The sequence below is a fragment of the Amblyomma maculatum genome, chromosome 8 (genome assembly GCF_055883805.1).
Source record: "Amblyomma maculatum isolate TAMU_Amacu chromosome 8, ASM5588380v1, whole genome shotgun sequence".
Taxonomy (NCBI): Eukaryota; Metazoa; Arthropoda; class Arachnida; order Ixodida; family Ixodidae; genus Amblyomma; species Amblyomma maculatum.
This window is the reverse complement of record NC_139351.1, coordinates 100741539-100757646: the sequence shown is the minus strand read 5'-3', so window position 1 is coordinate 100757646 and position 16108 is coordinate 100741539. Positions and strand designations below refer to the sequence as shown.

At 43.4% G+C, this 16108-nt stretch overlaps 1 protein-coding gene across 1 annotated transcript in view; it reads left to right on the top strand.

Moving 5' to 3' along the window:
• Nucleotides 1–5895, top strand: part of LOC146181987 (neprilysin-1-like) — a 31437-nt gene extending 25542 nt beyond the window's left edge. Inside the window, exons 15-18 of the mRNA XM_084575876.1 lie at nucleotides 302–367; nucleotides 622–723; nucleotides 967–1043; nucleotides 5793–5895. Of these exons, the coding sequence (XP_084432002.1) occupies nucleotides 302–367; nucleotides 622–723; nucleotides 967–1043; nucleotides 5793–5895 (348 nt within the window). The remainder of the gene's footprint in view (nucleotides 1–301; nucleotides 368–621; nucleotides 724–966; nucleotides 1044–5792) is intronic.
• The last annotated feature ends 10213 nt before the right edge of the window (nucleotides 5896–16108 follow it).

Sequence of the window (16108 nt, the reverse complement as noted above, 5' to 3'; positions counted from 1 at the left end):
TAGATAAAAACTCCGTACCCTCTTAGTACTGCTTCACTTGACGATATATGGAAGTAATGGAGGTATGAAGGTATGGAGGTCTAGATATAACCACTTCTCAACTCTTGTTAAGCCTAATCGAATATGCGTGTCCTGGCAAGAACTCTGCGCAGCCAGCATACGAGTCGCAATGTGTCTTACGGAAAAGAATGCTTGCTTTTGTCTCTTATGCAGCTTTCAATTAGGGAACTAAGCTGATCAATGCTATAAACAGCACTGGCTTACTATTGCACCCTTTCCTTTGCTTCTTTCTATGGAAAAGCTGAACGGAAGAAATACAGTGGGGGAAAATATTGCAGACAATGGAGCCATTCGACTCGCCTTCAAGGTAAGTGCAGCGAAGATTATGCTCCTCGCCCCCACGCCCTCCGCTAGAAAAAAAAACAGCAAATAATTGTTGTGCTCATCACAATGAGAAATGACAATGTTCCATATGACTTCACATCTGCTTTAGAGAAAGCTTCAAGCTACTGCCGCGTTTTAGTGTATCAGGCTTTTTGTGAATGCCTGCGCCGACCGCAGCGCGTGAATATATGGCTGTTTTGAATGAAATAGGTTTTCGCCTTATTTTTTATATTCCAGACGTACAAAAGAGTGATAAAAAGTTCAAAGGTTCAAGACCTTCAACTTCCTGGCCTAGAAAAGTTTTCTGGTGAACAGCTGTTCTTTATTGCAAACGCCATGGTGAGTATATTGACTAGTGGAGAATAGTACTTCACTTTCCCCGCTCGTCTTGTTACTATGGTGGCGTCTCATCCTGACCTCAACAAAAATTAATTAAACGTAATCTTAATACTAGAGTAAACTGCTACAAAACAAAAATTTTTAGTGTCACCGCACCGACTCAGTAAGTATAGCTGATAACGCCGCTTTTCTTAAGATTTTGTCTGAGATTCTGTTTTTCCTATAAGAGTGCTCCTCTTGCAGATGTGGTGCACGAACATGCGGAAGGAGTACCTGGAGCAATACATACAATACAATCCCCACAGCCCACCCAGGAACAGGTAAGGAGCCGAGCGGACCAACGAATATATGTGATTGACAACACCGCCCAACGAAAATGTAAAATATTAGCAGAGGTCAATGCCCTCTTTCACAAACAAAAATCGTAAAAGCTTAAAAATAGGTTCAATGTTATTAAAAGATATCAGATGTATAAAATAACGGTATATGAGAACCACCCTGTTCTTATGTCAGGCGTTTAAAACAAGTCCGACAGATTAAAGAAACCTGCAAGATAGTACAGCATAAAAGTTTTATTTCGACTGCACCTTAGCTGGTAAGGATGTGGTAAAGAAAAAAGTTAGCTGGGGTTTAGCTTTAGGTAAACCTGGTAGGTTGCGTAAGCAAAGCCGACGTAGCTTCTTCTTCTGTTCTTTCCTCTTCTTCATCTTTTTCTTTATCTTCTCCTTTTTCTTCTTCCACTACTTTTTTCTTTTTCTTCTTCTTTTTCCTTCCTCTTTTTTCTTTTTCTTTTTCTTCATATTTTCCTCCCTCTTCTTCTTCTTCTTTTCCTTCTTTTTCTTCTTCTTTTTGTTTATCTTTTCCTTTTTGTTTCTCTTGCTTCTTCCACTACTTCTTCTTTTCTTTTTCCTTCTTCTTTTGCTTTCTATTCTTATTCCTTTTCTTCTTTTTATTCTTCTCTAAAGGTCAAAGGTCAAAAGTGGCTACCGGCCGGGTTTACGCGACTGGCTGAAACCTCGCGTAGTATTGCATGCGCAATAAAAATTATGGACACTTAATAAGCTCCGTCTTTAAAAGTATGACGCGATATCGTAGGCTCCCAACCCACATATGAGCCCTGTTCTAAACAAGCCGTATGTACAGTCTTTGTCGGAAGCATACGGCCCAAGAATTTTTGTTCTAAGCCCTGTATAACGAGACTCGGAAAGCAACTCTAGCATTCGAAATCTCGTATATGACAAACCTCGCTCTCATTCTCTTCTGGCTTACTTTCATATTCCAGTATTGCTACCAGCAGCCACGTTAGAGTGCTTAGAAGCGAACCTCTTGGGCTGTATACTTTTAACAAAGACTGTACATGCCTTCGAGGCCTAGGGGTAACTTGGATGCAAGAGGCGGGCTGATTCTGATATCACCCTCCCATGTGAAATATGAGCCCCGAGTTGGAGTGCCTGCCAAGCATAATGTCAGGCAACCCTACGCCCAGTTGGTGCTCGGCTATTGCCAGCGGCCGCCTGCCAGCGCGATGCTCATGATTGTTGTACACACGGCAATACCCGGCTTTAGCATAGTGAAGCTATCGCTTCAATAAATATTATAATCGTCTCGTACATCCCAGTCGGAAAAAACTACAGAAAATTTTCTGATGTTACGACAGAATTTCTGTGCGATTTTTGACGGGAAACCTGTTGTGACAACATAACATTCTGTAGTAACATCAGAAATTTCTGTAGTTACAACATAAAAGTGCTACAGAACTACAGACAACAGAAATATACTACAGAAAACTACAGAACTACAGAAAAGTCTGATGGTTACAACAGAACTACAGGATATTTTGTCGTATTTTTGACACAGTTCTGTAGTTTTCTTCGACTGGGATTAAATGCAAATTAGGAGCTTTGTCCTGCGATATAATATAGCCAGTCATTGTTTTAATGTATAAACCAGGAATTGTAGAGCAGGCATCTTTTTTTTTACGTATCTGGTGGTTAGAACTGTGCCTGCTGCTAATGCTAATTCCTTAGTACTATTAGGAACGTCACATATATGTTTCAAGCATTAAAAATACATTATATGCCAGGTTACAATATGTGATGGTTTATTACTTACGTCAGCGCTTAGCGTATTCAAAACTTTAAAAACGTTTTGGCTTTTGCAAATACGGTATATCTGAAATATTAATTCAACGGTATTCTAGAAAAGGTAAGGTTTCAACACTCATAAATATAGATGAAGATATAATATTTTGGGCTACCTGTGCCCTTGTTTTATTCAGCGGGCGCCGCTTTGAAATTCTGGTCAGCCGAATTTACAGTTGGGGAGATTGGATTTGGTCGATTTAAAACGCCAAGCAGCGTGCAAGCACGGCACAGAGGAGAAATGACCAACGCATGGGATGGGCATTGACATCACGGTCTTCTTTTGTGTCGTGTTTCTTGATCCGCTTTCTGATCAGCATCGAATCTTGGAGTCCCCATCAATTTGTGATCTTTCTCAACGGCTTAAAGCGCGACGGACACCTCGAAAGCAACACCGTGAAGAGGTCCAACATTTTCGACAACTGCTTTAAAAATTGTGAAGAGCAGCTTCGTGGTGCTCCTCCAACGTAAAACAAATATCCAGTGGGCGCTGATTTTACAGGAAGTTTCATTGATCATATGAAGTCGCTGTATCACTGGGAAAGCCGCAGCTCGTGGTGGAGGCAGCACAGCAAAGGAGGCCACCAAAATGGGGGTGTTTCCTCATCTAACTGGGCACACAACGGAGAAGACTGTATATATATCCGTGGGGTTGAAACACGACAGAAACACAAAATGTTGATATAGGGGGCGCTGCTGAAGAATATCTAGGAACTTCGGCGCAAGAAAGACAGCACAAAGAAAGAAAGCAACACAGGTGCACGTTAACAACTGTTAATATGAACACAAATACCCAAACTTTCCCCTTCACACCCAAGCGCCTGTGCTGCGTTCTCTATTTGTGTTATCATTGTTGCGCCGCTGTTCCTGGGTATTATGACCCAAAATAGGCCCGCAATCTGTTATTCAGAACACACGGAACAGTTACGGGACAAGCAAAGGCGTGTGACATCTTATTTGTGTCATTAGTGAAAATGAATTGAGCAGCACGCGTACAGTGACGGCACAAGTAACCTTTATTTAGGGTGATGCCAGACCACTGAGAAGAATTGAAGAATGTGCAGAAAAAGATGGATGAGGAGCTTGTCAAATTAGTCGAGACGGAGTGGGCGTGCTTGCCACGGAAGGGGACCAATTGGGGATCACGGAAGAAGGTACTTGTGGACGCAAAAATATTGATTCGAGACGGGTGTCCTGCTACTCAAACACTCTAGAAAAAAAAACGCATAATAATGAGGCACTTGACTGAGGTCCCCTCCTGATGGACCATTTTTATAGGCGGCCAGTGGTTAGGACAGGCGACGCTTGTACACTCATGTGATTTGACGGCAATCGGTTCAGACCTCACCTACATAAATTAAAGTACTTTAACGACATTTATTTTAGCGACAAGGCTGTGAGAAACATAGAAGATTAGTGAGCCCAAGGATTCCCTCACCCAGCGCAGTCACTTTTTTCTAGGTTAAGCGAACGTCTTGTTGAAAAATAAATCTGTCCTGGTCGGCAGCAACAGCTGCGGCAACTTTCAAATTGGGCTAGAAGGTACCATACTAAGTATATACAACGCGAATAAGGAAACTGAAATGCGAACCCAAGAACACAGAGTAACTATAAGCGAATTCGACTAACACTTCTAAAGAAGAGTCGCTGCAACTTCGAAATTTACCTAGCCTGGGCCCGTATTCCGAGCTTGCGTCGTTATCGAAGTGTCTCTATCTCACGTCACCTAGAGTTATCTGATTAGTGGAAACGCCGGAACATGACGTTGCCACCTCTTCCGGTTCCGTAGTGGCAACACCCGGTTTCGGCGTTTCGACCAATCCGATCACTCGAGGTCACGTGAGATAGCGACACATCGATAACGGCGCAAACTCGGAATATGGACCCTGGCATATCGAGTTTCCTCCCGCTAACACCTTTGCAGCCTGATGCTCCCTCCTGATGCTCGCGTTCCAACTTTAATTATTGCTCGTGTTTTTTGTTTTTTTTAAGGGGGGAGGGGGGAGGGGGTTGATAGTGCTTGTTGCTGTCTGCGATGTGGCTTCCCAGAGCTCGGTTTCAAAGTAATCGCTTCCATTGCTTTAAATGCCAATTTTTCCATTCGACTAGTTTTACAATACACGGGTCACATGACCGAAAGTAGATTTAATATAGCACCCAGAGTAAAAAAATCAGCGATGTCAAAAAAAAAAAAAATAGTGTCCCCTTGACTGCCCAATCTTTTTCATTGGGACAACTGAAAAAAAAAAAAAAAAAAAAGTTATCGAATTGGAAGCTTCAATAATGATGCCATAATCACAAATAGAAAAGAAAGACAGCATTGCAATAAAAAAAACACAAAGAGACAGGGTGGACAAGTACTACCACCACTTTCTGTGTAGTATCCAAGGGCGGCCATTTTGCTGCTTTTTTAGGTACGAAATGGGAACACGCTCTGTGGGCTAAAGGCGACTTAATTTGCAAACTAGCAGAAACTTGCATAAATTTTATGCATTGTTGCAGGAACGTTAACCAACTAGCAAGAAGTGAGAAGTGAGATAAATTTCTGCCGCCCTTTTAATGGCACTGTAGCAGTGTCTGAGCCATTCATTTTAGTCTCCGCGGATTTTTTTTTTTTTTTCCACAATCAGGTAGTGACGAGGGCTGTGAGCCTCTTTAAGAAAAAGCTTGACACTCTTAGTGGTAGTGACGAACTTTGGCCAAGGCGTTTCAAACTAGGAAACGGACATTTCCGCATTTTTGGCAGATAGCTTTGACCATAAGGTCTGAAAGCGGGTCAAAAGCCTGCTCGGTGACTACGCACGTCAATTTCTAAGCGAAGATGTGAAGTTAAAGATTAGTGAAACATTTTAAAATATTTAGCAATGCAACGAGTAAGCGATGTCTAAAGCGGAAATGGGCGCTCATTATTTTACCCATTTCTCGCAGGGTAAACGTGCCCTTCAAGAATTTCCCAGCATTCTCGAAAGCCTTCAAATGCACGAAGAAATCAGCGATGTACCCAGGAAAGAATAAATGTGTCCTATGGTAGATAGCTGCTTTTTTATTTCATCCAAGAAGCGAACAAAGGTGAATAAAAAATATAACTCGGCAGGATTCTGTACGGGGCACCCGTGTATAAGGTTTCTGATCGCGACCTGAAAGACATCGAAAAGCTACACAGGGCTACCCTTCGCGCCATTACTTCGCATACGAGGAGTGAAGAGCTGCTTAATCTGGTCAGCATACCACCCATAGGAGATATTATCAATGAAGCAAAAATACGAATGCGATCCCGACTAGAAAACACGACGCAAGGGAAGCAGATCATGGCATGGCACAACCGAGTCAACACTGCTCTCAGGCCCCTGGGAACAGACACTTCACCCCCGTGGGAGGCGCCGGTAATCGCACTAGGGCCACAACGATCTATTAGTAGGCGGAACGTGATGGCTAGGCACCATTTAGAACAGAGAACGGCCATCACAAAACCGTTGAACACAGTAGACACTGACGCTGCAATTAAAAATGAAAGGGGTAGTGTGGCATGGGTTTGTGTGCCAGTGCCCCAACACAGCGGACAGCACACGTGCCACCTACCTGGAGAAACAATTTTACACGCCGAGCTGCTTGTCATATGGGGAGCTATAAACACCATTACGACAGCTGCAGCCAGAAAAGATAATTTCAATGGATATCAAATTTTAACCCACTCATACGCAGCGATTGCAGAGCTGACGGCACCAACTACAGAAGATGCAGTGGCACACAACATCAGAAAGACGCTGAAGCGAATGCGGGAAGTTGGAAAAGAAATTCAAATTCTATGGACACAGGGACATACTGGCACGGACGGGGGAAACGTAGCCGCGCACGCGGCCGCCGCGCAAGCGGGTGGGCTTTACTCCCATCCCTCCTAACTCTCTAATTACCCAAACAGTGGCCGAGAGCCATCCCTCCGTTCAAATAAAGGCTTCATTCATTCATTCATTCATTCATTCATTCATTCATTCATTCATTCATTCATTCATTCATTCATTCATTCATTCATTCATTCATCCGGTGGAAAATTGAGCGGCACCGGTATTCGAATCCCGGTCCTCTTGCATGCGAGGTGGGTGCTCTACCTCTACACCACCTCTGCCTGTCGCTATTAACAATCTTTAACAAATACCGTTCTATTTATCATCCTACGTTAATCCCATGGCGCAGCGCAACACAACAATCAGTGCATGCGCAAGGAAAGATTCAAATATCTAAGCATGCTTATTTACTCAGAAATGATAAACTTTTCATGGGCCCGAACTATTTATTGAGCTAAATACAGCAAGACCAACTAGACATCGCCACGCAGAATCATTAACACCTTAGAGTGCTATAATCGCGGTTTTTAAATAGTTATTTTTTCCATGCACAACGAATGACTGGAACGAGCTTTCTCTCGGTGTGTTAAACAACCTAAAAGCCGTTGAAAGCATTCTTTATTGATTGTTGCTGAATCAATATTTTTGATCTTGTACGCGCGTGTACTTAGGTTCGTTTGCTACGATATCATTGCCTGTACACCTCTGTTTTCTACCCCTCCCATTAGGGCAAATTTCAGGGTCTGCAGTATACTATAAATAAATAAATAAATCGGAGCCTTTGGATGCAGTATACTATAAATAAATAAATAAATAAATAAATAAATAAAAAAATAAATAAATAAATAAATAAATAAATAAATAAATAAATAAATAAATCGGAGCCTTTGGATGTCAGTTTTCATTTTGAGGCAGGCATAGATTGTTTAACCCACTATTATCGAAATATTCAGGGGGGTCGTTCAACCGTCTGATGCTCCGCAAAATTTTTTAAGAAATTTTCCACTCAAGTCATGAAGACAGCCGTGAAAAACAAATGAGCATCTGGCTATAGCAAAAGTGTTAAAAAATTTGTCGTTATAATGATTGTTGTATTTTAGTTTCAGGATAGACAAAACATTGCCCCAATAAAATAAAATTTGTTCATGTTCGACAATGTCTTGTGAACCGGGTACGCCTCGCATAGCAGTGTCGACTGCATGCAAGATGTGATAAAAAAAAATAAATAGGTATTACGAAGATAAGCGCGGGTAGGGTATAATGCCTGGAGTAAACAAGATGGAAGATATCGGCCATCGCGGACGTTGACCGACATGGACCGAGGCTGTGTGGCCTTGAATAGAGCTATTTATCTCCGAGAAAATATGATTGCAGGCTCTATGTGTTCGTGTAAAATCAGCTGCGTTGAACGGATTTGAATATGCAATGATATGTAAACGTATCTAACGACTTTCCTGCTGTCTGTTGCGAAAAGTACTCGTGTCGTTGCTGGCTGAGTTTAGATAAGTGTGTTGTAACCATGAAAAGTAAATTCGCCGCATAGATGTTGAGACCATTTCCTATGAACAGTTGTGAAAAATCTTTTGTATTCTCCAAGTGTTCTTCTAGCCTGTCCAGTTCAAGCTGTTTCATTGTCCTGCCCGGTCATGACGCGAGGAATTTTTCACAAAGGGGAACAAAGGACAAAAGAGGACCCTGATCTGTTTCTTTGTGAAAGGTGCAAAAATTATGTACTAACTTTAAGGATATGGTACAAGCTCGCTGAGAGATGTTGATTTCCCTGGTTTCAAGCTTAAGGTAATGTGCCATGTTCTCTATTTTTGTGCGCGGCCGCCTGCATTCCAGTGCTCGTTAAACGAAACGCGACGCCGAAGCATTTTCTTTTTTGTGCAGGAGTGCATACGTGATACAGTCAATCCTGGTACCGTCGTGTGATTGCTTTCGCCTAGCCCTTCAATGAGTAGTGTCATAGTGAAGTCACCGTAGATACAGTACAGATACAGTAGTTTACAGTGATTGATCTATCGGCGTTATCTAGAGGACACGAAGTATTTCGTACTGACACGTGTCGGTGACAAGGCCGTAGACACCAAAAGACATGCGTAATCACGCTGAAATCAACTTTTTTATTGGACTGACTTCAGCCCGCAAAATAACTGAACAACTCGGCGGCGGCGATTGCAGCAAACGTGCTCGCTGGTCGTCTAATTACAACCCGGTCACATCGACAAGCACTCAATTTACAGGCGGCGAAAAAACATGTAGATAAAGCTGCAAACGGTGACATAGCACGACCTGTAACATTGTAGAAGCATACGAGAGTGGCCGGAACCTTCGAGACATCTCGGTACATCTTGAGCGACGAAAAAACTTATAAAGCTTCTGCGTCTCGCGACAACGAGCATGAACATACAAAGGATATAGAATTGATCCGCGTGCCACAATCAGAGTGATAAGGCCGCATGCTGGCGGCTGTTCAAAAAAGAACAAAAACTTGGCAGCAGTTTAGCTCTCGTTAAACCTGGTAAGTTGCGCAAGCAATACTGCAATATTGTGCTTAAGGTTCGGCATTAAGTGTATAGCATCGCCAATGCCTCTCCTTGCAAGACTGCATAGCAACTTATTTACCCTGACTCCAACTCCTATTTCTCTCTTTCCACTTTCACTTCTATTAGCGATCGTCTTTTATTGCGTATTTTATTACTGCTCAATTCCTTACCCTGGGCGGCGGCCGTCCACCCCTTGAACTCTGAGTGGTGCGTCCCGACCGCTGCTTTGGCGCCCGTGCCTGGATTTCGACGCGCGCATGAAACATCTGAACTTGCTTGCATCGCATGCGGTGAGAGAGTGCGATACGGGGAGCTCCAGGAGTGCGAAGTGCGAGAGAACCGGAGAGAGCGGTGCGTCAGCTTTCGTTCTAATGCTAACACTAACCCCCTTCCTCCCTTCCCTTACGGCGCGGTTCCGGGGTCGACCCCAGCTGCGGCTCAAAGTCAAGCGTGGCGTCCGCCGGGTATACGCGACGGCTCGAAGCCTGGCGCAGTATTAGAGAGATTTAGCTTACCGTGATCCGCGATCCGCCACCGTGACTCTCTACCGCGCGTGGGCGGGGCTCAAGCTGATTGGTCCCGACACGACAGGTCTATGTGCCGACTTCCAGTATGTGGCGTCATCTATCGGCGTCAAGGGTATCTGGGCATGCGCAGAGGAACGCGCGGTGGCGGATCACGGTAGCGGATCGCGGATCACGGTAAGCTAGTACTCTCAATTGCTTACGCAATAATAATGATTTGAATGGTTGGCGGCAATATGTTTATTTACGCCTTTATTGCTATGTGCCTGCCTGCGTCGAAGAGCACGCATTTTGCGGCGTCGAGTAGGGCGCACAAAAGATGCCACTTATTCTTGCTGCGTAGCGTATTTTGGATTCTCTCGCACATGTGGTTCCCAACTCAGTTCGAGCTTCCGGGCATGGTTGATAGCACGCATTGTTACATCGCTTGCCCTTACAAAGCCGATTGTTCTATGATCCCTTAGCAAACGATATATCTCTTCCAGACCCCTGTGAGGGGTGAATCGGACCATTCTGCCTGTGCTAAAGCGTGCCCGTGACTTTCGTTTCCATGAGGCCTTAGGCCATGTGCCTACACCGGTTCCAATATCTGTGATGTTCTGTGTTAGTATGAAAGCTTCACCCTATTTGCGAGGGTGGCCGCAACGCAGCGTTATCGGAAAGCCATCGATTTATTTCTCGTAACTGATTTTCCAAGTTGTGCTATGTGAAAAAGGAAGTCCCAGCGTAGTGGGAACCCAATTGCGCCTACTTTTGCGAACTGTTGTTCAGCATTCAGCTGCTCATAGTTGTGTATACTCTAACTTCGCAAATGATCAGGATCACCAAAATCTGCCATTACGTAAATGTAATGCGTCTTCTGACCGTTTTTAAGCGTGCTCGAAGATAGCACTAAGTTTTCACGCAAATTTGGGTAAATTTTTATATATAATTTTTCTCTTGTTTAGCATGTATTTCTTTCGTTCCGTGGAAGCTCAGTTAAGTCCTTGATCCCCATATTTTATCTGGAACGAGGCTGATTTCAGTATTTTATGTGATGCTGAAACTTCGGAAGCTTCTTTTTTACCTTGTTAAGCGGATCACGCCAGGTGCTTTGGAGTTCTTCCTTTCTTAGTTGTTCTTCCTTAGTGCGGTTATGTGAAACCAAGTTACACTTCTTGCCGTGTTCAATTAAAGTTAAGTCACTGCTCACGAGGGCTAGGAAGTGAGAGTGACAGGGGAAGACTTTATTTTCATTCTGCCAACTAAGGGCCTCTGAAGAGGGGCGTTATAGGATCTGGGGCCTGGCGGTCGGCTGATTTAAATCATCTCCTCTGCGGGGCTAATGCAGGAACACGCGTCACCATTGCGTATTTCTTACTCGTACGACACGTGTAATTAACGTGTTCGGCCGGTCGATATTTGTGTTGCTGGATGGTTACACCTGCTTTTAATGGAAGAGTACAGCATGCGTATTCGAAAGTAGTGTGGTTCTAGTTTTCACCTAGAAACGTAATCTGTCTGCTGAACGATAACGACACAAGGCTTAATTACTGTGCTGACGTCACTACAAGTGCCGACTAGGTCGAAACAGATGCTCGGAAGGTGGAATATATACGGCTGCAGATTGATTGATTGATTGAAAACACGTTTATCCCGCTTTTTTTTTTTGCGCCGAATGCGCTACGGTGGAAGGTATGGCTGCAGTGGGCGTCCACAGACTAAGTCGCGCAGTCTTATTTGGTCGACCCCCAGCTGTGCGTAGTCGGAGCATATAATGAACAACGGGTGTGGTGTGCATATGTCGCTTGGATGACAATAGGTTATGAGTTTTGCTAGGCATGTGCTTCACTGAGCTTACGGCGCATCTACATTTTTTTTTCCACGAAAGAATGGTCCGGATAAACACGCATCGCTTGGGCAGCTTTCAGGTGAGATTTCTTTTTTGTCTATTTGTTGACACTGAAGGTTTCTCTTAGCGGAAAGCTATCAAAAGTGCCGCTGCTGCTACATTTCTCAACTGTATAGATGAGCATTACGAGAAGATGAAGAGTATTTCTTTGAAAATTATAAAAATTTCCTTGAAATGGCGCGGTTTACGCCTTACGGGCTATTTTATGATAATTTAAGGTCAAATCCAGCCATGCCTCATTATTAGAACCTCCGATAATATGGACTACTCGATTATGAACAGTTTTTTTGAGGACCGAGCTTTTTCAACGTATTTACGCCTCGTTTATTCCTCGTTGATACGAAGACTCGCTGTCCGGAGAGCGAAAAGGGGGGGGGGGGGGGGGAACAGAGCTTTCATGTAGGCCTTATATTTTGTTTCGCTATTATGAACCGCGATTAGAGAAAGATAGATCTACGCCCACCCAAAATTATTATATGCATTTTGAGAGCAGGTGAGTTGAGCAACGCAATTAAAAAGTGAAACTGACTAAGTGGTGAACCTTTTCTTTCATGTTGCTAGCCCGATACAACTTGTCCTTTTCCTGATTGTAGTACATGAATCGCTCTGAAGAAAATTATGTCTATAGCTTATTCAATCGCTTTCAGAGGGCTCAGCGCTAAGTCCTAAATGTGTGTTAATATTATGCTCTAGGGGGCTAGTTGGTGCATGATATAAAAAAAAAACACAGTGCGTAAAACAGACGACACGGAACTCCCGTTCCGTGTCTGAACACAAATTCCGACAAATTGGAAGTTCACGGAGGCCGTGAACTTGTCGAGGCTTATCATATAAAAATATCCGGAAACGAGTGTATAAGTACTCCCTGAATTGTGATATACAAAAATGAAAGTGTTTTTTAGATACGTTCTGAGCCATGTTCTGTTTTTATATTTTTCTGAGACGTGTTTATTACGCCATTTTCTTCTTTTCATTGTTTTATAATTTGGGAACTTTCTCTTTGCCCTTATCCTCTTTGGTCTATATATTCACTCGACTGTAAGTTACAAGTTGCGCTAGTTTTCGTCTTCTTTCCTTCCGTGCCGTCTCTTTCGCGCACTGTTATTTTGCTTTTTGTTGTTGTTTTTTAAATCATGAATATGAACAGTTGTCATACAGGTTAAATCATTTATCTATAGTACGCCATTAAACTATCACAGGCCACACGCATGTAAAATCCCACCACATTATTTGTCCTTAAAATGTCCTGGTCGGCGTTGATTCTGTAGTTTCAAAAGTCGTATAATTCCTATTTCACTGGCCACCCCCATGCGCAGAAACTAAACTTAATCAGAGTATATTTTCTAACTATTTTTTTTTTTTCACGATTGGTTATTACGGACGACTCGCTTTATGAACAATTTTGCTCGGGAGCCAAAGTGTTCATATTATCGAGCAATGATGATAAAAATCCCTGTAAGATTTGGCAGGCTGTACTGAGCATTGAAAGCATTAAAAGCTTGGAAATAACATCAAGTTGACCTTAAGAATATGACGTGTTAGCGTTATTAAGGGGTCCCTGTGTTTCTTACTGGGGGTCCTCTGGCACACCCTATTGCACATATCAGCACGTCTCGAGCCACCACACGCGGCTTTAAAACCAAGTCAACCTACACAACCTATGAAGGACTCGCATGATAGACCGGGATTGTGAATTCTTTGTTTCTGTAAAATTACGTTTCACTTAAAGCGATTATTTCTCCTCAAGGGGCACACAACCCAATGGATTTAAAGACAGAGTGCCACTTGTCCCAGTGGCATGGCATGCTCTGTCTGGTCTCTCTCCTTGTGATTTGTTGGTGCCTTGAAGTGTATGGTATTGAGACAAATTCAGTACCTCCTGCTGAAGGTTTCCTCTATAGCGCGAACATTGCTTCACTTTATTAAGTACTATGTTTAAAAAGCCTTCGTGGCGTAGGGGTATCCTTTCTGGCTTGGGATTCAAGTGTTAAAGGTCAGACCCACATCACTACGCGTAACATCATGACCACTCTCGAAAATCCTGATTGCAATCAGAATTTTTTAGCCCCGCCAATGCCTGATTTTCCTCCAAACTGAATAATTATCATTGACGCGCTTAGAATTAACATGCCAACGGGTTCTGAAATGAGAAGCGTGCTCATTGCCTGCTTAATATGGCGGGGAAAACAGTTAGGATTGCTCTTTACAGGGATACATGTAAAGAAAAGCTTCCGAGTCAGCATTATCATTTCACATTTCACCTATCGTGTCGTCCCTTCGTTAAAACAGGCCAAGAACATCTGCAAAAGTTCGAAATGCAATCTGAGACGCTACGCATTGCCAAACGATGCGAAATGTGCGCATGGGAGTCACCGTCAGCCAGTGGTACTAGGTCCAAGTACAGCCCATGGAAACACAAGTAAACAAAACTTCCTGAGTTAAATTCTCTTTCTTATTTCACCTTATACCGTGGCAACAATGAACTCGGCGTCACTCCGTGATACCGCTGCAACAATAGACATTGTCCATCCCGGCTACAAGGGCCACGTGCAAGATGATAAAGAAGGCTGCACAAAAGAAGTCCCTATGCCTACCCATCTCAAAGGTAAAGATCGAAGGAGCGTTCGGGGCATTCGAGACTGAGGAGACAGTATTTTGTAAACTACTAGAGCAGTAGCATTACCTTTCCCCCGATAAATTCTACCTCACATTGAGAAAGAGGGGTATTATATTGGGGAGTTCGTGTTTCCAAGGCACGTCAGCTCGCCGCCTTGTAGAGTAATCAAGGCGAGGAAACATAATCCTCCTGGTATACCCACGATCCCGGTCTTGATGGTACTCGTTATTAACCTGACAAAGCAACGGCTGCGACTTTAGAAGACAGCGACGTTGAAACTTCTAATTATAGTGATCAACGGAAAAGTCCAAATGTTACGCCAAGCAACATATTCCAGTTGTACAATAGAAGTGGTCGTTCATTTACAGTTGTCGAACTTTATGAAGACGAATAACAAAGTGTGCAGCGGCGTTCTGCATCTGATGAGTAGTTTAACGTCGCGATAAATGTGGGTTATGGTGCCGGACACGCTGGACACTATCAGCTGAGTGTTTCCCAGAATCGCGCGACAAGCTTCTCTTGTATGAATCGGGCATGCTGCCGCGTGCTCTACATTTGCTAACTATTATAAACGTTCGAACAAGACAGGCCAGACAGTTTTAAGCAAAGAAACAGTTCTCAAACGACATGGCGAGCGAAGGAAAGCGAACCACACATTTTTATTGCAACCGACAGCCTAGAGATACCCATAGCCGCCTCCGGCGTCCGCAAGCACCCCCTTCGTTTCCGCACGCGACCAAGGATGCAGCCAGAAAGGAAGTAGCTTGATAGGGACGGTGAAATGCTTAACATGCTTCTGAAGCCCCATATAAATGATCTAATACTATTTAACTACCTCGTCTGCCAGCATATCAGAAAGCAGAAATATAACCTCTTGACAAAGCAGTATGTTTGATATCAATTTCTGGATTCAGAAATCACTGCATACAGAATGGGGGAGCAGTAAACTTACAGAGAAGCTCTTACTGCTTCTGGTCAGCTAGTGATAGCTTTTTGTGCATAATCCATGCAAATGGTGCCCTGTTCTACGTGCACGAAGTAGCTAGGTAAATATTCCCTTGTTCGAGAAACGTTGTATTCATTGAACAAGGGGACAAGTTTCAAAGTTATAATAGCGACATGCATGCTCGGAAAGAAGTATTCTTCTTGGAACTTCGGTTACGTTTTTGCCAACAATCATATGCCCTGCCAGAACAGCCAAGGCGAGAGCCTAACTTGCCAAATTGTCAGAGTATTCCCACAAATTCAGCAACAGAAAAGCGTTGTGAAAGAAATTCATTTGAAACGTGGAAGTATGCGAAAATGGAACAGTATATATAAAGCTAAAAGGCAATGTCCACAAAATTCTGCAAAAGAAACACGTTGTGAAAAAAAATTCCGTTGAAATGTGGAAGTATGCAAAAATGGAACAGTATATATAACACTAAAAGACAATGGTCTCAAAGCTAAGTGGCTCCAGTTTCTCTCTATTTAGTGCGCCATCGTCCAAATGCTACGTCCACTTATTGAGCCCATCGCAATTTCTGCAGACAACCTCTTAGTACATATGTCTCTGCACCACTGCGCAAAATATTAAAAAAAAAACTATTCCTACATGTAGCAAAGGCTAGCATCAGGCGTGCGCTACAGTGTACTGCGCCACTGCCAGTGCGTCACGGGAGTGCGTGCTCACTGTGAACCAAATGTCGTAGTAGACGTCGCATCAGTGTAACACCTGTATGACGTTTACGTCCACGACTGCCCATTTGTGTTACTGCACTCGCTTTCCAGCTTCAAGTTGTGCTTTTGTTTTATTTCAAGCGCATAATTTGGATGCACGAC